The following is a 21,500-nucleotide window of genomic DNA, read 5'->3' on the forward strand; positions in this document are numbered from 1 at the left end:
CTATTTTAAGAAGATGGAAAGACTGGGAAAGTGTAACAAGAAAATTTTGGAATTGGAATACAGAAGATTGAGCAGGTGGAGAATTGACAAGGCCGGCCCTGAGGCAGCTGGAGGGAGCTAAGAACCTCCACTGTTTACACTGCAGGGTCTTCACAGCACAGGCCTTGGTGGTAACAAGCACTGACGATGTAGAGATGAGTTGATTTTCTTGGGAAGCAGAATAGCAACAACAAAGATTGGTTGAAAACTGCTTAAGCAGTCTGAACCCTACATCCCACCTCCCCCCTCTTCAAACCACTGGTGACCACCCCTCACCCACCCTAGTAGGAGACTGGAGATTATTTCTCAGCACAGGCTAACATGGAAGGTTTACAGTTGAGAACCTACCAAAAGCAGAGGTATTAAGTAAATAACTGCCATCGGAATGCTCAGACCCCTGCCTTCTTTCCACACAGTCTCTGCAAAGCTGAGAGCCAAATCTTACCCTCCAGCTATGAGATGAAAAGAGTTTTCTCTGGAGAATCTGACCAGTCTAGTAGCCTGCCAATGTAGGAGTCTCAGGTTCGATCCCTGAGTCAGAAGATGCCTTGGAGAAGGAAATGGGCAACCCACTCCAGTATGCCTGCCTGGGAAATCCCATGGACAGAGGAGCCTGGCAGGCTACAGTCCATGAGGTCAACAAAGAGTTGGACATGACTTAGCGACTGAGCGACTAAACTGAACTGAAGTCATGTCTAGACTGTAGACCACCAGGCTCCTCTGTCCCTGGGATTTTCCAGGCAAGAATACTGGAAAGGGTTGCCATTTCCTTCTCCAGGGGATTGTCCCAACCCAGGGATCGAACCCCTGTCCCCTTCATTGACAGGTGGATTCTTAATCATTGAGCCACCAGCGAAGCTCCACCTTCTCAATTCCAAGGTGAAAACTAAAAGCTAAAAAAACTTAAAGGGCAATGTCTTCAGAGTAGAAAAAGCAAACTATTTTTAACCTAAGATTCCTATTTCAGCAAAGAAAGAAAGAAAGTGAAAGTGAAGTCGCTCAGTCGTGTCTGACTCTTTGCGACCCAGGGACTGTAGCCTACCAGGCTTCTTCATCCATGGGATTCTCCAGGCAAGAGTACTAGAGTGGGTTACCATTTCCTTCTCCAGGGGATCTTCCCGACCCAGGAATTGAACCCGGGTCTCCCGCATTGTAGGCAGAAACTTTACTGTCTGAGTCAAACGACCAATCAAATGAAAGGGTTGATGTGCACAAAACTTTGCCTGTAATACAGTCTTTCTAAGGAAGACACCGAGGCCAAGCTCCAGCCAAATGAAGGAGTAAACCAAGAAGGTGTTATGGGACAAACCCAAGTCAGGAGAGAGCAGGATCTCTAGGATGACAGTGAAGGAGATCAGAGTGACAGCTGCATACCAGTTATAGAGGAGCATCAACCTAGATTAGATCAGATCAGAAAGCTCAGGGAGAAACGTCTTCAAAAACAGATGGAATTCAGAGAATTCTTTGGGTAAAAAGAAGACACTGCTAGGACAGAGTCTGAAGTTGAGATAACAAACACACCAAAAAACCCACTAACGTCAGGGAAAACAGAATGTATAGTAAATGAAAAATAATCATGTTTGCTGATGTGGCTCTGCTCTGAATAGCGTCTGTAATAATATCAGATCAGATCAGATCAGTCGCTCAGTCGTGTCCGACTCTTTGCGACCCCATGAATCGCAGCACGCCAGGCCTCCCTGTCCATCACCAACTCCCGGAGTAATAAAATGGCAAATGCCAAATGCTGAATTAAAAACCACAAGACAAGTGTGTAGGGAGGATGTGGGGATGGGAGGTATACGTGAGTGCAGGGGGCTGGCTGGAGGGAAGGAAAAGAGCTAAATCCTCATCTGAAGAGGTCAATAGATATTAATAACACCTAAAACTAAAAAATTATGAAATCACAAAACCAGCATGATTATGCAAGTAAATTTCTTAAAAAATGTCAATGGCTACCCATGTCCATGGTTTTTCACATGAGCCAATCCCCACTGCTCATTTCCATGGCCATAAAGCCAGCTCATCATCAAAGGAAATGTACCCAACATGAAATCAATCACCATAAATCTGCTACAGCCATAGAGAAAAGTCAAAGCAAGTAGTTTAACATTCCCTTAGCAATTACTGGTTTTTTCAGTAGTTATATATAGATGTGAGAGTTGGACCATAAAGAAGGCTGAGCACTAAAGAATTGATGCTTTCAAACTATGGTGCTGAAGAAGACTCTTGAGACTCTTGCAGTCCAGCACCCTGGACTGCAAGGAGATCAAAGCAGTCAATACTAAAGGAAATCAACCCTGAATATTCATTCAAAGGACTGCTCAGATCAGATCAGATCAGTCGCTCAGTCGTGTCCGACTCTTTGCGACCCCAGGAATCACAGCACGCCAGGCCTCTCTGTGCATCACCAACTCACAGAGTTCACTGAGACTCACGTCCACCGAGTCAGTGATGCCATCCAGCCATCTCATCCTCTGTCGTCCCCTTCTCCTCCTGCCGGTGAAGCTCAAATACTTTGGCCCCTAATGGGAAGAGCCAACTCATTGTGAAAGACCCTGATGCTAGGAGACTGAGGGCAAAAGAAGGAGGCGACAGAGGATGAGATGGTTAGATAGCGTCACTGACTCAATGGACATGAATTTGACCAAACTTCTAGGAGAGAGTAGAGAAGAGAGGAGCCTGGCATACTACAGGCCATGGCGTCACAAAGAGTCAGATACAACTTAGCGACTCATCAGCAACAACAACAAAGCAGTTACATCCTTGAATGCTAAGGACAATACGTTACCTTTCAAGGTACTGCGGTAACTATTTAGCCAATAAAGAATTTTAGCACTGCTTCCACCTCATGATTTTCTTTCCCCTTCACAGTTATTCATCTGACCACCCAACAATAAGACTTAAAAAGGAAAGCATTTAATTATTATCTCCGACTAAGGAAAATTAAAACCCACAGTATGTTAATAGGGTACTTCAGCTTTGTCTATATCTGCAAGGCCACTTGAAAGGTAACGTGTTCTACTTCTCATATTAAATGGTTACAGAAAAAAAATGTGAACAAAAGCGGTATCTCTGATGGCTCAGGGGGTAAAGAACCCACCTGCAATGCAGGAGTCTCAGGTTTGATCCTTAAGTGGGGAAGATCCCCTGGAGGGTGAAATGGCTACCCACTGCAGTATTCTTGCCTGAAAAAATCCTATGGACAGAGGAGCCTGGCGGGCTACAGTCCATGGGGTTGCAAAGTAGTTGGACATGGACATGACAGAGCACCCATGCACAAGCAATCAAGTAATTGAGAATCCTTTCCAATTCTTCCTGAAACAGATATTCACTATGGCTCAACTTAAAGTACTACATTATGACTCTCAAAACATGAAATATATTCATTTTCAAGGACTTAATAAAGCAAAAATATTTCTAGATTATTCCATTTACCTCTTCTCCATTAGCCTAAATAATCAAGAAAAAAACTGAATATGCCACTTTGACTGGAATTTCGTCGTCAAAACTGTCCATTTCCTAATTACAATAAATGTTAAATTTTTTCTATTTAAATATTTTCAACAAGAAGCTTGCAAAGTGATTGATTTCCCAGGGGAGAAAGTATTTCATTAGAAAAAAAAGATTACTGTTATTTGGTCTTACCCCATTAATATAAACAGACATTTATGTAGTGAAGGTTTAAGTGGCTAGAATAATTTCTCAGACTCAGCATTTTTTTACCTCTTCTTCTCTTTCCCCCTCCATTTTTATAGCTACAAAGGAAACTGTCAAGATTCATTTCTAGCTGCAGAGATAGGGAAGCCCAGCTCCATATAACACAATTGTTGCATAGTTCAAAAAGCTCTTCATTGGTTTTTTTTTTTTTTTTTCCAAAGTTCAAGTTAAAAAACAGAAGTTCATTTTCACTTTGGAAATCAAACTTGAAAGAAAAATGTGACCTCCCAGAACTTAGTTCCTTCCAAGGAACTCCCTCAAGGACATAAATTGTTAAGACATGGCCACTTGGGGAAAACATTTTCAAGTCTTGTTTGACAGGCAAAGTTACATGGGACTTGACAGGAGTAATTTTTTTAACAAGCTCAAGTCTGTCTTTTCTTTACATGTTCAACATGATTTAAAAACATGTACTTTACCAAAAGCTTGTTGGATTCTATAAACATCTCAGATCCTTTTCCAGAGAATGCTGAGTAGAAGTGGAAAGCATCTTTAATGCTTTACATATTGTTTATTTAAAACACACACACACCATATTACAACAGTAATCAAATGTAAATGCATGCTCATATAAAACAGAGGTAAGTAAAAGCAAAAATACATATAACTATTATAATAAGGGGGCTTTTACAACTAATAAAACTGCTGACCCTTCTCCATTTAAATTCTCCTAGAACAAAATTTAAGAGAGGTACATAAGCAGCTGCCTATTATAAACACTTAGATTGAAACGCTCTGGATATAGTTGCCAATTGCCGCACATGACCCTGCAGGCTTCAGCTTCTCCGACCCAGCCTGGACCTCTCAGGGGTAATACGTGCCCACAGCCGAGACTCTGCTAATAAGCACAAGACCTAAAACGTGCCCCGTCCCATCACCTGCACATCCAGAAACCACCCTGTTCCCTGCCTCCAAAAGTTTGCACTCACACATCCTACTACCACGAAATCATAGTCTATATCCTCCCCTCTCCTAAAAAAAGGTCTCTGGAGGCCTAACTCAGATCATCCATGCTATAGATGAAGCCGGGGTCACACAGCTTAAGCGAATGGGTTGGGAAGACAAAGACTGTGATCTTATATCCTGATTGTCATTTATAATTCTCTTTCCCACAGCAAATTCTCACGTGATGATTAGACCCTGGACCCTGTGGCACTGCTGGTCTGGGGATCTATCTTTCAGGTTGAATAGGCTTACATTACATTGCCTTGTGCCTGGTCATGCTTTGGAAATATGGTTTATAAGAGGAAATGTATTACAAGTTCACAACAACATACAAATTCACTTTCGTAACTTGACAGGTTTCTAGATTTGAAATTATGTGTGTAATAAAATTAACTCATTGGAACTCAACAAACCAAAATCCCTAACTAATGTGATTTTATCTGATCCCAATGTGAAAAAAGGATTCCCCGGTGGCTCAGACGGTAAAGAATCTTCCTGCAATGCAGAAGATTCGGGTTTAATCCCTAGGTTAGGAAGATCCCCTGGAGAATGGAATACCCACTCCAGTATTCTTGCCTGGAGAGTCCCTTGAACAGAGAAGCCTCATGGGCTTCAGTCCCTGGGCTTGCAAGAGTTGGGCACGACTGAGCGACTAACACTTTTACCTCACAGTTTGAAAAGAGGAAAAACATCAAAACATCAAAATGTAATCAAAACATCATTTTTAAAGAACATGCTAAATACAGTTAATCCAATATTCTATATTTTCAGAATTGAATTATCATGGTATCTACAACAGTAATCCTTAAGTCCCACAACTACCCCAATTACCAAACCTAACTATTAGCCATCTAGAAAACTCAATTAACCAGAACACAAGCACACTCACTGCATGCGTGCCAAGTCGCTTCAGTCGTGTATGACTCTTTGCAACCCCATGGGCCGTAGTCCACCAAAGCTCCTCTGTCCATGGGCAGACAAGAATACTGGAGTGGGTTGCCATTTCCTACTCCAGAGGATCTTCCTGATCCGGGGATCAAACTCGCATCTCTAATATCTCCTGCATTGGCAGGCAGATTCTTTACCAGCTGAGAAGACCATATGCTATAAGAATCCAATCAAATAATTAAGTCCAACCCTTTATACCAACATTTAAGTCCAACCCTTTATACCAACATTTAAGCCCAATCCTTTATTTCAAAGTCTTAACTTTATTTACATTCCAATTTAAAAATATGCTAAGAAAAAGTAAGAAGTTTTAAAAAAAATTGTAAGGGCCAATCCAAAGTACCTATCAGTTAATATTTCTTGTTCATTATGGGCCAGGTACTGTTCTATATATCTCATTTTATCCACACAACAACCATTAACACAATGCCCATTTCACCAAGGAAAAAACATAAGCACAGAGAGGTTAAGTAATTTATTCAAGGTCACACAGCCTCTCTCTTATTATGCTCTGCAGCCATTATCAAACTGCTTCAATTATCTCTGACCTCTCCAAATTACAGTGGATTATACAGTACTTGGGGAGAAGGCAATGGCACCCCACTCCAGTACTCTTGCCTGGAAAATCCCATGGGCAGAGGAGCCTGGTAGGCTGCAGTCCATGGGGTCGCTAAGAGTCGGACACGACTGAGAGACTTCACTTTCACTTTTCACTTTCATGCACTGGAGAAGGAAATGGCAACCCACTCAAGTGTTCTTGCCTGGAGAATCCCAGGGACGGGGCAGCCTGGTGAGCTGCCGTCTATGGCGTCGCACAGAGTCGGACATGACTGAAGCGACTTAGCAGCAGCAGCAGTAGCATACAGTACTAACAGCTAACTTACGGATAGCTTCCATAAATAAGAAAATAATCAATGGAAAAGCTGAATTATATTGGGTAAAGCAAAATAGGATTCCTCCACCAGCAACAGAACACCAAGCACTCAATACATTCATGCGTATATAGTTTTCTCATGTTTACTCAAACGTGTATGTCCCATCCACAAGTAAAATCCCATGTCTGCCTCAAGTTTTCCTAGTTACTTTTTTCCATTAGGAGGCACTCACTAAAATATCAAAATGGGGGTTTTATGTAATCAGTATTTAGAAAGAATAATCCTCTCCCCTCAGATTTTGTTTAGAAAGTCCATCCATACCCTGTGATTGTGGTGAGTCACCTCCCTCCTCTCTAGATGCTGTTTAAAGTTCCTGAGAAAAGGGAAATCAGAAAGGCTGCCCTTAGCCTGAGGACGAGGAACAAGCCCAGGGGGCAGGTTATTAATCTCCAAACAGGCCAGCTAGCGAGTGTGCCTCTAAGGCACAGACCGGCAGGATTCAGAGATTCTTAAAGCAAGGTTCTCAAAGCTCAACCCTCTGGGAATCAAGCTTCTGCAGCCCCAGTCACTGCCAAGCACAGGCTACAGGTCTCTATGTACATTCATTCCTCTGCCCCCAGGCCAGCTGATAGTGAAGACATCGGTCCTCAAACTACAGATTCAGAATCACCTGGAGGGCTGTTCACAGCAGATTGCTGAGTCCATCCACAGGGATCCTGATTTAGCAGACCTAGGGTGGGGCCAAGATTTGGCATTTCCTGCAAGTTCACAGGAGATGCTGATGCTGCTGGCCAAGGAATCATATTTTGAGAACTGTTGAATGAAGTTAATGGTTAGGATCCCAATTCTCACAGCCGCTGCCACCAGCAATCATTACATGGTTAAAGGTATTTTCTATTAATACAGCTAAACATGCTAGTGAGTGGAGTATCAACCAGTTAGTCTCATCTCTGCTTCTCCTCCTCCATCACTAACAAGTAAACTAGGTCATTTCCTTGGGGCATAAGCTTGAGATAGTATATTACAGTGTTACAGTATTTAAATACACCAAGCATGGGGAGAGAAGGAAAGGCAAGAAGAGAAAATGCCCCCTTAAAACACACCACTAAATAAAAATAAGCCTGAAATTGAATTTGTTCCTATATTATCTCTCTTCTGACACTGATCATGAATGTCTGGCAAAAGAAGAGAGACCAGAAGCTGGGAACCATTAACAAAAAGACTTTGTATTTAGAGACTAGATTACCTTTCATCAGTACAGCTCAAAGAACCACACAAACTTTATTAATTCTCTGCAGATTCACAAAAACACTGTCACATGGGCTGCTATTCACCTCCGTGGGTCATGCCACTGGGCTAGTGGCACAGTGATTAAAAAATAACCTGAATAAAGCAGAAATTTGGCTATCACACCCTAGCCAAATTCAGAAACTTTTCAATATTAAAATGAACAAAAGTTCACAAAACTTTAAGTTATTCACATAAAATGTTTAAACACAGTGTTCTTTGGAAGGACTGACGCTAAAGCTGAAACTCCAATACTTTGGCCACCTCATGCGAACAGCTGACTCATTGGAAAAGACTCTGACACTGAGAGGGATTGGGGGCAGGAAGAGAAGGGGACGACAGAGGCTGAGATGGCTGGATGGTATCACCGACTCGATGGACAAGAGTTTAGGTGAACTCCAGGAGTTGGTGATGGACAGGGAGGCCTGGCGTGCTGCAATTCATGGGGTCGCAAAGAGTTGGACACGACTGAGTGACTGAACTGAACTGAACCTTTACCATATTTTGTCTCAACAACATACCAGTTTTGTGACTCGGCAAATTACCTCTCTGTGCCACTCAGTAAAATGGAGGTGGAGGTGGTGACATGTCTCTCTTACAGTTATTCTGAGTATTAATGAAACCAGACCACAATAAGTATCCTACAAACGTAAGCTACAAAAGTTATTCAGTCGATGTTAACATAATTATTAAGTGGACTTTGCAATTTATGAGCAATAGATTTAGATTACTAAATGTAACGGAATTTGAAATGTACTAATGGCATTTTTCTCACTCATTTCACACCTTAATCCCCTGTCACCATTATCATGGGTGTATTTGCCCTGTCCCCCTATTTTTCCATAGACTATTAATGTTTCAGCTAAACCATCCAACATCTAGAGTAAAAGAAACAAGGTTAATCTTCACCCTTCCACAAAACAAGAACCAAAGCTGCAGCAACAGATATTTGACAGACCTTTGTTTTTAAATTCTGGTGAGCCAAATCTAAACAGATCCCATATGCTGCCAAGACCAGGCACCCGCCAAGGTGAGAAATCTTGAGACAGATATCTAATCGCCATTCTGGTGAATGGGGAAGGGAGATGTTTATTTGTTTTTTAAGGGGAAAAGAGAAATAATTTCAGAGGAAAAATAGCAACATAATATTTATTAGTATAACAGGAAACACTACTCAATTAAAGAACCGATAAGGAAAGAGACAACTATCTTTCAACTCAACAATCTGTTTGTGGTAAAGAGTCAGAGAACTGTCGCTGTGGGCAATCAATCTTAGATATAAAATATGATGAATTTTTCCAGCAGATGAGGATAAGAACAAACACTTAACAATCCACTGGACTAATGAATAGAACTCCAAAACATCCTCTCCTAAATACTACTCATATGAGTACAACTGGTGAGTTCACAAATACTAAACACAGAGAAGAAACCCTAGGAAGCAGGAGGAGAAAAAAAATCCTTCTTGGTAACTCTGTGTGAACACACAGGCCCCTGGAAACATCATAAGGACTTCACTTGAAAGCCAAGGCAAAGTGAGACATTGTCAGAGAGGTGCACTCCAATGCTTCTCCTATTTAAAACAGCCTCTGGATGTCGACGGCCTAGCGGAAATTCTCACATAGCTAGGTTTTAAAAGACCAGGACCAACAATTATATAGAGACAGTGATACCACTGTTCTCTTAAAATGCTATCTAGTATTATACTGATAGATAGATAGATAAATAGGATCTTCCTGACCCAAGGATCGAGCCTGGGTCTCTGGGATTTGGGGCAGATTCTTTACCATCTGAGCCACCAGGGAAGCCCCAGATAGATCAATACATATTAGCAAAAAAGGAAGAAGGGGGAAACAGGCACACTCCAGGTTGTGATACTGTTTCTTCTTTATATCCTCTGTACTTTACAAGTTTGAAATTTATGATGAATATATACTAATCTCATAATCAGGACTATCTGATGACATTCTTTGCAAGGTTGAAAGCTTTTCAACGTACTTTTATTAAACTACACTGGCAGGCTGTGTAATTCAATGATTAAGTTTCTGAGTCTACCCTCATGAATAATGCTTAAGTTTATCATTTCTATACTAATTTAATACCAATCTTTGGTCTTAAGCATACTGACAACCAGGAAAAAAATAACTCAAATATCCACATTTGCTTCACTCAAATGTCTGTATTACTCTACATTGTACTCTGCACTCAAGGTAGTTATAACCAACCCAGTGAAGTTAAAATACCAAGCAGACCTCCAGATCACATGCATTTATTTAGCTAATGAAGTCACCCTCTCAGAGTAAAATGTTCCACACTGAAATTCAAATGCAACCCTGTATCAGTAATAGTCTCCCCCCTTGTCAGGAAGTAATTCGCGTTCTGCATGCAGGATATCCAGATAAAAGGCAGAAAATGCCCACTTGTAAACAAACTTAACTTACACTGTGTTCTTACAAAACATTTAACAGAAGTACCTCCTCCCTTTTTCGTTCTCAATACAGGAAAAGCTTACTCATCTCTTGGGAGGCTTATATTTAAAATGGACCTAAATCAAAGCACTGACGATAAAAAACATTTAAGAAGGTGCTTAAATTAACAATCCATTTCAAGGTTAATTAATCTTATTTTTCCCTAATCAATTTCATTCTCTGATCCCCCCCCCGAAAAAAAACCTAATTTCGCTTTCAGAAATAAAAAAGAAACTGGTTTAAAATACATACAGAAAAATAATGAAAGTAATCACTCTGATCATATACACAAATAAAGGGCAATGAGGAAATTAAAGGATAAACAAGATAATCTAGAAATTATATATATAGCAAATGGAAGGAAAAGAGTATTTTTAAGCTTGCATGGAGAAATTCTGGAAGAATACAGAGAAACTAATAAAAGCAGTTATTCTTATGGGAAGAGGGGAGGACAAGGCAGATGGGGGAGAGAAGCAGAAGTGAGCCTTCCCAAGGCATAACTTTTGCGTATTTTTTTCAGTAATGTAAGTGGATAGCCTGTTCAATAAGCTAAGTGAAAAACTATGCTAAGATTATTCGGACTGCTCACAATTTTCCACCAACCACAGCCCTCATATAATGCAGATGTACAGAATCCCAGCTATGGAGTCAGGCTGCCTGGAGTTCCCTGAGATACCACCAGCTGAACATCCTGAGAGCTGCAAGGAGGCACCCGTGCCCATATGGTGGTCACAGGAACCAGACCATCAGCAGGGAAGTGGCAGAGCACCTCAACAGTGCTTCTCAGATGCCAACAGAGCCAGGCAGAAATTAGTTATGCATAGCAGAGCCCCCTGGAGAAGGAAATGGCAACCCACTCCAGTACTCTTGCCTGAAAAATCCCACGGATGGAGGAGCCTGGTAGATTACAGTCCCTGGGTTCGCACAGGACTGAGTGACTTAACCCAAATCAGCAGAGCCCCCGCTTAACTCCATCTCCTTTTCTACTCATCTGAGTGCTAAGTCCTCAAGACATTTTTATAAGATGTCTAATACAGCCACGTAAAAGTCCCCCACTATATTTTACCTTGTGTTACTGCCATGTTAATCAGTCAGTTACTACACAGTCCTTCACACAGTACTTTCCCAGCTTTTAATCAGAAGGGGTAAAAAGTAGAGGAAAGAACAAAGGGATTTCCCTGTAGGAATAACCCCAAACAGTTGTCTGTTCTCCTCAAGCAAGATATTGTTTTTCTTTGGGGGGAGGGGAGATAATGTCTTGTGAAACAAATAAGAAGAATAAATGAAAATAGAAGAATACTAATGGAAGAAAATTTCCACCATCTCACAGAGGGGCAGGGATGGGGGGGGGGTGTGAATAAAATCTTATTCCAGAAGCGTTTATATTTGTGTTTTAGAATATAATTTTTAGATGAAGCAAGCTAAAAACACCTAAAATCAGTATTTTACATGTATAGGAGTGCCACTGTCCTTCAAACTTACAGGCAGGTTTTCTAAGTTAGATACCAATTTAAATTGGTAATTTGGAAATCAGAACTGATTTTCCTTCTAGGCACAATGTTATCAATAATGGTTAATTCCACTCTTTAATATTTACTTGTGTATCAGATCATTCACACAAAGCGGCAAACTACCCGAATAAGGACCTATTTCCCTTGTACCCCTCGCAACTCAGCACTAACAGAATAACCCCGAACACACCTCACGTACGGAGGACTATCCCACCATCTTCAATGGACCAGATTCCTAACCCACAACACAGACTGGTGTTTCCAAAACTCTGGTTAATCAGAATCACCTGGGGGTACTTGTCAGGCAGGCGTGTTCCTGGCCTCACCCCAGACTTGCTGACTCAGAGTCTCCAGAATCTCTGTGAATCTGTTTTTAAACAGGGCCCTGGTGCATCTGATGACTCAGAATATGTGGGAAACACCAGATGAATGAAATAGTGCTAACAACTGTTCTGCACCCAAAGGTGCTCAGGGAATGCTGAGATCTGAACAGAGCCCCTCAAGTTCTGAATGGGGACATGAAATCAGGTAGGAGCGGGTTTAGGCTCTGACAGCTCCCTGGGCAATTGAGATAAAGGAGATGTTCTTAGAGCTTCCCAGGTGGTGCAGTGGTAAAGAATCCGCGTGCTAATGCAGGAGACACAGGTTTGATCCCTGGGTGGAGAAGATCCCCTGGAGAAGGAAATGGCAAACCACTCCAGTATTCATGGACAGAGGAGCCTGGCAGGCTACAATCCGTGGGGTCACAAAGAGTCAGACATGACTGAGCTCCTGAGTATCCACACTTAGAGCTAAGAACCCAGTGGGAGCTCAGTTGGGTCTGCAGTTCCTACAAAGAGAAGGGAGGAAATGGAGGTGCACAGGGCCCCCAAACATTTGCACAAAGGCTCCAGGAGAAGGGCTCACTTCCCCCATCCCCAACCCCACAAGCCAAATCCCTGTAATGCAGAAAGAAACCACCACCCTTCACACATTCCTTCAGGAACTACAGGTACTTTAAGATCCTGGGCAGAACTCTCTGGTTTTCAGATGGGAACTAGCTGTGTATTTATCTCTGACCCAAGCTTTATCTTCTCAGGTTCAGTGAACAGCCACCTAAGGTAGTACATGGACATCCACGTGCACCCAGATGCTAACTCAGCCGTCACCGTCATCAAAGCAACAGCAAAGGTTAAACACACATTAGCTGTGTGCGGGCACTGTGCTAGGTACTTCAGAGGCACGTCTCCAATTTCTTGGCTATTTGATAATAGTTTGAGAGGTTTCAAAACGAAGAGAAGGAAAAAGGAGAAGGCCAAAAGACTTACGACTCCCCCCAACCTCCGATATTTGACAGGCTTTTGTCGTATCCTCTTGGCGTCAGTTTCTCTCATCTGAGTACAGAATGTCATGATTTGAGGAGAGCCAGTACCATGGAATGGTTCGGACAGGCTCTGGACACAAGTCTGCCTGGGTTCAAATCCCAGCTCTGTCACTTATTAGCTGTGAATGTGGACAAGTTATTTGTGCCTTAGCTGCATCGTCTTTCAAACAAACAACAACATCTGCCTCATTCTGAAGCTGCTGTACATAGTGAAGCATCTGACGTACAGCAAGTACCCTGACATCAGCGGTCCTCATTATCAGGCAGCGCAAATCACCAAAAAGACAGCCCAACACCAGAAACTGGAACTGTGCTGCTGCCTAGATAGCAATATCTCTTTTCTGTTGTTGTTGAGGAGATGCTAATAAACACTCTCACAGATATATTTAATTCAGAACAAAAGGGACTGAGGCTGGGACCTCCAGGGCCTTTTCTCAGAAGAGCCTTCATTCAGAAACAGAAGGTCCGTATCTTTTGCTACATTTGTCTGACGTGCTACTAAGGCACGCTTTTTTAGAATCACAGACCACAAATGTAACATGTGAAAGCAAGATGGCCATTGACACCATCCTGCTGATTTTGAACTTTAAACCTTGCAAAATTAATTCACTCCAGGATATAAACCAATTTGAGGAGAAACAGAGCTAAATAAATAAGTTAGTAGGTACCTAGTTAGGTGCAAGTCATTTTATTTTACATTTAAACTGTGATTTTTAAAATATATTAAAATAATAGCCAGAGAAAAACACTGCATGAATTTTGTTTCTAAATTTTCTTTCAAAATATTAAGACTCTCAAAGACTACTCTCTCATTGTGTAAGTTTTTTCATTCGTTAGTCCCAATCCTAATACATACAAATGAAATTTTAATATTGGCTCTTCCTCTTATACAGAGGAAAAACTAGGTAATTACTAAATAAATCATTTCTACCTAAACCAAATAATTATAGTTTCAATACCCAGATGTCAAAGAGTAGAGTGATGTTTTGGCTTAAACAATATAAGCTCATAATGTTTTTTCAAAAATAACTCTCTTTTTTAGAAATCTAACATATGGCAAATGCATTTAAACAATTCTCTTTCCAAAATGATGTTAACACTTTACAAAGATGAAGAGGAAGCTATGAATGGACTGTGGGCAGGATATACACAAATTTGAAACAAGTACCTGCCTGATCTGTTTGGAAAATGACTAACCCCTCAAAACGTAACACTCCATGCACTCCATGTGGGTAAAATGTGAGTTGAAAGTCTGTATGGTCATAAAGAATTTACTTCAGAACAAAGGTTAAGAGTCAGAGAGAGAATAGTGATCAAAGTTGCTTTTACAAAATCATCTGAGATACCACTGTTATCAAATGTTGGCTTGAAAACTCAACATTCAGAAAACTAAGATCATGGCATCTGGTCCCATCACTTCATGGCAAACAGGTGGGGAAACAATGGAAACAGTGACAGACTTTATTTTAGGGGGCTCCAAAATCACTGCAGATGGTGACTGCAACCATGAAACTAAAAGACGCTTGCTCCTTGGAAGAAACTTTATGATCAACTTAGACAGCATATTAAAAAGCAGAGACATTACTTTGCCAACATAGGTCCGTCTAGTCAAAGCTATGGTTTTTCCAGTAGTCACGTAAGGATGTGAGAGTTGGACTATAAAGAAACTGAGCGCCAAAGAACTGATGCTTTTGAACTGTGGTGTTGGAGAAGACTCTTGAGAGTCCCTTGGACTGCAAAGATATCCAACCAGTCCATCCTAAAGAAATCAGTCCTGAATATTCACTGGAAGGACTGATGCTGAAGCGGAAACTTCAATCCTTTGACCACCTGATGCAAAGAACTGACTTATTTGAAAAGACCCTGATGCTGGGAAAGATTGAAGGCGGGAGGAGAAAGGGATGACAGAGGATGAGATGGTTGGATGGCATCAGTGACTCAATGGACATGAGTTTGAGTAAACTCCAGGAGCTGGCGATGGACAGGGAGGCCCAGTGTGCTGCAGTCCATGGGGTTACAAAGAGTCGGGCACGATGGAGTGACTGAACTGAACTGAACCCCTCATTAGAATCACAAACTGCCAAAACTGGAAAGGCTCATAGGGGTTATTTTAGTCAATGTCTCTATTTTACAAACAAGGAAAGGAGGTTTTGAATAAATTGCTCCAATATGCGGTAGAAAATGGCAGACGTGAAGTCGGACTCAAGTCTCAGGATTCTGAATCCAATGAGCTTCCCCATCTAATTTAACACTCCTCCCAGTGCTCTAAGAACACAGGGGTACTTGTTAAAATACTGGAGACTCTGGCTCAACAGGCTTTGGAAGGGTCTGGGAATTCGTAACTTTAATGAGAGTTCCAGGCAGTTCTTAAGGTCTGGCTAGTATGAGAAACACTGCTTCATCTCATGCAGTCTCCTTAACCTGAGGTACAATCTGGTCACTCAGCTGTCAGTTTCTATTAATACATTACTTTCATGCATTGGAGAAGGCAATGGCAACCCACTCCAGGGTTCTTGCCTGGAGAATTCCAGGGATGGGAGAGCCTGGTGGGCTGCCATCTATGGGGTCACACAGAGTTGGACACGACTGAAGTGACTTAGCAGCAGCAGCAGGGACCATCCAGGGATTAGAGGTGGGTGGAGACCTCATTTCCACACCAACATCCTCCCTAGTATGTGGTATGTTTCAATGAAAGCAAGTCTAATGCCAATTTCACCAGAAATAACAAACATTAATCAGCAGGCAGGCAGGCACAAAAAACCATCACACAACCTGCTCTTAAAAATGCAGTCAAGTCTCTACTCTGTCTTCTGAATTGACAAGCGCCCTGCATGAAAGGTTCATTCTGAGGAAGAAGCAAAGATGTTCTGACATCAGGACCAGTCAACCCTCTGGTTGGGTCAGGGGAACAGTCATTGTGAGGTAGGACAACATGCATCACCCAGAGAGTATTAGGCCACAGTGTCTGCCTAATACAGACACTATAAACCCAAACTTGTTTATGTAAAAATAGTGCTCATACAATCTTTCTGCTGGCTAGCTATCTTGACTACCACTTATCTCACCTATAAAAACTGTATACGTTCTACCAAGGCTGTCATGTGCGGATGCACACGCTGAGAACCACACATACCCCATGGAAACACAGCTAGCAAATACTAACGTATGAATGGTGCTCCCTAGAGTTGTGCAACACAGCAAACCTACCTGAACTTAGAACACTTCTAGAATCTTCTGAGGGGGAGAACAATCTACTTTTCTGGAACCGTAAGGGGAAAAAAGCCAACAAATCATCTTTTTTCCTATTCTGTTTCAACAATTACATTTCGTATTCACCCAGGAAGCACTGTTAAGGTGAAGTATGGGACTAAAATCAGAAGACTCGTTTGTCTGTCTGTATATACCTCTTACTAATTCCAGAACTTCCATTTGTCTGTAAAACAGACACTACAACCTGGCCCTCCTACCTCACCAGGTTTTGAATCAAATAATGGATGTGAAAAACACTCTTTCAATTATAAAAGTGCTACATAGTGTAATGTTATTACTAATTATAAAAAGAAATCACACAGGGTTTAAAAATAAAACAGGGCTGTGAGGTTGAGTGTATACTGATTTCTGCAAAGAAAAGTCTGTTCTGATTGTTTACAGAGCCAAGATGTAACCACCCACATTTCTGGCCACTGTCACTATCTTCAATGGGAACTTATTTTGTCAGCAAAAATTAATGACATTTGACTTCTATGGGAAGAAGTTTTCTGGTGGTTAAGCTCATAACCTTAAAGAGGTAGAGAGTTTACTTTTTCATTTGCTTTTAGAGTAATTGTCTCGTTCTGCAGACTTGCAGCAGTCAGTATACCAGTCCCTCCCAAAGGTTTTGTAATGATTCTTGCTGACACTGAGCACTAAGAGACTAAATATTAGTTCAGTTCAAATGTCAACTGAGGTAGTGCATTCCAGACACAGTTTTAAACTTTAAAACACAAAGATACAGCCACCCTTGACCCTAGGAGCTTGCTATCTAGCAGAGGGGAGCAGAAATGAATAGATTTCAGCCCATACTGGTAAATGTGGGGACGGAGGTACAAAAGAGATGTCCATACTGGATACCATGGGAACTCTCCCTCCAACCTGGTAGTGTCAGAGGAAGCATTAGGAGAGTCTTGAAGAATAAGCAGGAGAAAAAAAGTCAAGTGTGTTATCCTCAATCATGACAACAAATTATTTTGGATGACTACCTATGAGATTGTGAGGAATGGCAAACTTGACCAGATACTTCTCAGAACTGAGGCAGGGGGCTGGCCCACAGGACTAAAATGTTGCTTCTATATTGAAAAGATAAAGTGTATCCGTTTTTTCAACAGTTAGCTCACCTCTGATATGTAGAGAGCCATCAGGCAGTGAAATATACACACACCACTGCTACACTCTGGCTTCTGATCAACTGTTAGTTGTTGCTTGCTCCTTGGGAGACTCATTAACAAGGTTTATCTGACAAGAAGGATGATATTAACAGTCATCATTATCCTTGGGACGGTTTATGAAATGTATCTAAACTTTTCCCCATTCCCACATGACCCTAAAAGGGATGGGATATATGCAATGGGTCAGCAGGTGAGCCAATCAGAAGGTCTGGGCTCCAGGCCTGCCTGTGGCATTAGCCCACCACCTAACCTGGCCTTAATCACTTCGACTCTCTTGGACTCCCGTGTTACGCGTTAATGAAAGAGATGACCTTTACAGTCGGTTCCAAGTCTAAATGTCTGTGCCTCCATTCTAATGGAACATGTTATTCTCTACACCTGACTAAAAAGGGACAAAAATGACTTCAAAATGTAGCTTTTACACAGAAATAAGACATTTTAAAAAAGAAGAAAAATCTTACCTGAGTCTAAATAAGATGAATGCATAATGTTTCAACTCATTTTAGCATATAAAAAAGTTAAGTGGGTGAAGGTGAAAAACCACAGAAACATGTTTATAGTTCAGCTTTCTTCTCTACATTTGTACTTCTACTCTCAGACATACTTATATTCAATAAAAGCCTTATATCTCCATCATTTAAAAAAAAAAAAAAAGATGAGCCAGATTTCCTGGGATGAAATCAAAGATTCAAAGAAACTCGTGAAAAGTTTTTAAAAAGAGTTATTTTAGTCACTAATTAGGATGACCTTAGTTAACTCAGGGAATTGGGGGGGATTTGGCTGCAAACCTTAGCTATTGGTGCATATCTATGAAAAGAGAGAAAAGTGATACATTTAAATGTAAAACAAAACTGTCAAAAGAAGGAGTTCTGAACCTTCAGGGAGTTTTTTCTAGTCTTTCAATTCCCACAATGGATCAGTTCACCTACCAATCAGCTCTGCCTCATCACAGCATTCCTCAAGGATGAAATGCTCCTTCACCTACACACAGACACTACATGGGAAAGGTATAGAAGCAACACGTGATTACGGGATGACCAGGACATTCTACTAAGACAGTATATCCTAATGCATGAGGTCATTATTCACTTTAAGTAGATATATTCTACTTAGGTCCAACAATTTTGAGACTGATTTTTCTTCTTCTCTGACTTTTTTTAGAGGGCAGCGTCGGGATACAGGGAACTCTCCCCTGGTGGGAACAGCCCACAACTTATAAGGATGTGTTGACAGCAATATCAAAGAGATGAACTGTAAAATGTAAAACCATTACATGGGAACTTCACAACTTGAAGAAAGATGTATGACAACAAGCAATCTCACTGGTATTAAAGTACTAAAAATGAACTCTTCCAGTTGTAAGGTGGTAAAATAGAGTTAAGCTTCTCTAGGAAGGAGAAAAAAAAATTAAAACCAGCTATTCAAGATTGCATATGAAGTGATTCGAAGAGACATAGTATTTCATCCTGAGCTGCTGAAATCTAGGCCGTGTGTTACACCTCCCCTCCCACCCTGCAATCCATCTCCACTTTACTCTTCACGCTTAGGATTATGATCAAGTCCACCTACCAAAAGGGGAGAAACCACACAAACATCACGCTGCAAGTTTCTCTATTTTGGGCCAGCAGGAAATTCCAGTTACTTCATTCACTAGAGCTAGTTAAACTACTGAACTGAAATGCTTGCATGAAGAGATCACTACCTAGGGACAGATACTTGATTTTCAGGGTTGGAGGAGGTCAGACAAGGACGATTGGGATTTTGAATCTCAGTACAAAGTCAAGGACCCCTGAATTACAAAGAACTGGTCGGCGAAGCGGCTAGGGGTCGGCAAGAATTAGCACCAAAAGAGAAAACCCTGAACTAAAAGCACACTTTTATTTTTAAGAGCACCGGTCAGAGAAGTGACCAGCAGCCCCAACACTCTCTGAGAACTTTTGAGATTTTCAAAAACGGATCCTCCTGAAGTCTCGAGGACTAGAACCATCATAAATCCATACCCATCCAGTACCCTGGTTCCTCCAACAGGCTACCTTCCTCTGACCCTTTTCCCACGACCTTGGCTCCTCCTCTGCCGACAGCGCCCCGGGGGCTCCTCTCAGCCTCCTACACAGAGAGAAGGACCGGAGAGACGGACAGCCCAAAGCCATCAGGGCGCCCACTCCATCGAGGCGGCCAGCAACCTTCGGAACCCGAGAGCGCCGCGCGCGCCCGCCACCTGCACGGCCACCGGGTCTCGGATCACGCCATCCCACTCGGGAGCCCGACCCTCGCGCGGGCGGGTGGCTCCGAGGCTCAACGCGGACTCCCGAGAGCCGGCCCGGAGCCGCCAGGGGGCGAGAGGGAGCAGCCGGCCGGGCGCCTCCCCGCCTCGTTCCCTTCCCCCGAGCCTCCCTCCACTCACGGATTTTCACTCGGCGGTGGTCCAGGCGCGCGGTGGCGGCGTGCAGGGCGTCGAGGCGGCGGTGCAGCGCGGCGGTGCGGCGGCCCAGGGCAGCCGCCTGGCCCTCGAGCTCGCCGAAGATGTCCCCGGCGCAGCGCGACAGGTCGGCGAGCTGCGCCAGCAGGCAGACCAGGGCGTGCGAGCTGACCTGCTCCAGCGAGCGGAAGAGCGGCGCGCCCGCCGCCCCGGCCGCCTCGGGCCGGCGCAGCCGCGCGGGCTCCACGGTCCTCTGGTGGAAGGGCATGGCCGGGGGGGCGGCGCGGGAGCGCGGCGCTCAGTCCAGCCCCAGTCTGCGCGGGGCGCGAGTCCGCATCCAACACAAAGAAAAGTCCGGGCGGCGGCGGGGCGCCGAGGGCCGGCAGGGCTCCTGCCCGCCGGGGAGCAGCGAGGCGAGCGGGCTGGACGGACCGACGGGCGGGCAGCGAAGAGGGGAGAGGCGGCCGCCCGGGGAGCCGCAGGGAAGGGCTCCGGAGGGTCCGAGCGGCGGCCGCCTGGCGCCCGGCTGCGACCTTCCAGCCGCCCGGGCTCCCGAGCCGCGCGGCCAGAGGAAGTTCGAGGAGCAGCTGCCGAGCTGGGGGCGCGGCGGCGAGTTGGAGACGCGAGTCCCGCTGAAGTTTGCAGGGAGGCAGGAAAGAGCCGGCGGCTCCTTCCCTCCCTCCCGATTGGAGAGGGAGGAGGAAGCGGGGGAAGTGCCGCCGACACCGGGCAAGAGGGAGGGGAGGCGAGAGAAAGGAAAGGGGGAGGAGAAAAGGGCCGGCCCGGGGAACCACCTGCGGCTCCCGCGGCCGCCGCGCCCGGCGCCCGCGGGGAGGTGGTGGCCCCACGCCTGGGCGCACCCTGGCCGGCCGGGCACTGTCGCAGGGTCCCGGGTCTCCGAAGTCGCTGCCACACTTCCCGCCAGAGCCTCCCGGCGGCTGGACAGAGCCCTCGACCGCCCCCGGCCCAGTGCGGGGAGGGGTGGGCGCCGCGGGGGCGGAGGCGGCAAGCCCAGCTGCGGCTGCTCACCTGCGCTCCTGCCCGCGAGGCCCAGGTCAGCGCGCCCCCGCCCCCGCGGGGACATCTCGGGGCCTCTGTGGGTCCCCAGGATTTCTCCAGTCCCCCCACTGGAAAGCGGCCAAGGCTTCCGGGCTGCTGTGGTGGACATCGTTAGATCATCCAGTGGCTAGTGGTTTTGTAGCAGACAAGGAGTGCGCGCCTCCTAATTAGGGGGACGAGGAGGACTCTAAGGACTTCTTATTGCAGGGGGGCTTCAAGTGTTTGTTGGCAAGATGGCTCCTCCCTTGCCTCCCTCCCCTCCATCTGGAAAGGTCCTGGCTGAAATGTGCCGAACCTGGGTTTCTTCCCCCAGGCATGTGTGTGTGTGTGTGTTGGAAAAGTGGGGAGCTGAAGGGGATAAGGGACGGATCAGAACCTAGAACCCTGAATTATGTACCTGGAAGACGTTTAGTTAAATGCCATTGAGGTCATAGCCATAGAACAC

The 21,500-nt window shown here is 44.0% G+C and overlaps 2 protein-coding genes across 5 annotated transcripts in view; both read right to left on the reverse strand.

Annotated features, from left to right (window-relative positions):
* The window catches only part of LOC139184810 (uncharacterized), a 97,369-nt gene extending 76,971 nt beyond the window's left edge, over nt 1-20,398 (reverse strand). For both annotated transcript variants that reach the window (XM_070795579.1, XM_070795577.1), the window contains exon 1: nt 1-20,398. This exon is cut by the window's left edge. In XM_070795579.1, coding sequence (XP_070651680.1) covers nt 19,524-20,264 — 741 coding nt within the window. In that variant the 5' untranslated portion in view covers nt 20,265-20,398 and the 3' untranslated portion in view covers nt 1-19,523.
* The window catches only part of NHSL1 (NHS like 1), a 415,209-nt gene that overhangs the window by 237,279 nt on the left and 156,430 nt on the right, over nt 1-21,500 (reverse strand). The window lies entirely within an intron of this gene.

Source organism: Bos indicus, chromosome 9, assembly GCF_029378745.1.
Source record: "Bos indicus isolate NIAB-ARS_2022 breed Sahiwal x Tharparkar chromosome 9, NIAB-ARS_B.indTharparkar_mat_pri_1.0, whole genome shotgun sequence".
Lineage (NCBI taxonomy): Eukaryota > Metazoa > Chordata > Mammalia > Artiodactyla > Bovidae > Bos > Bos indicus.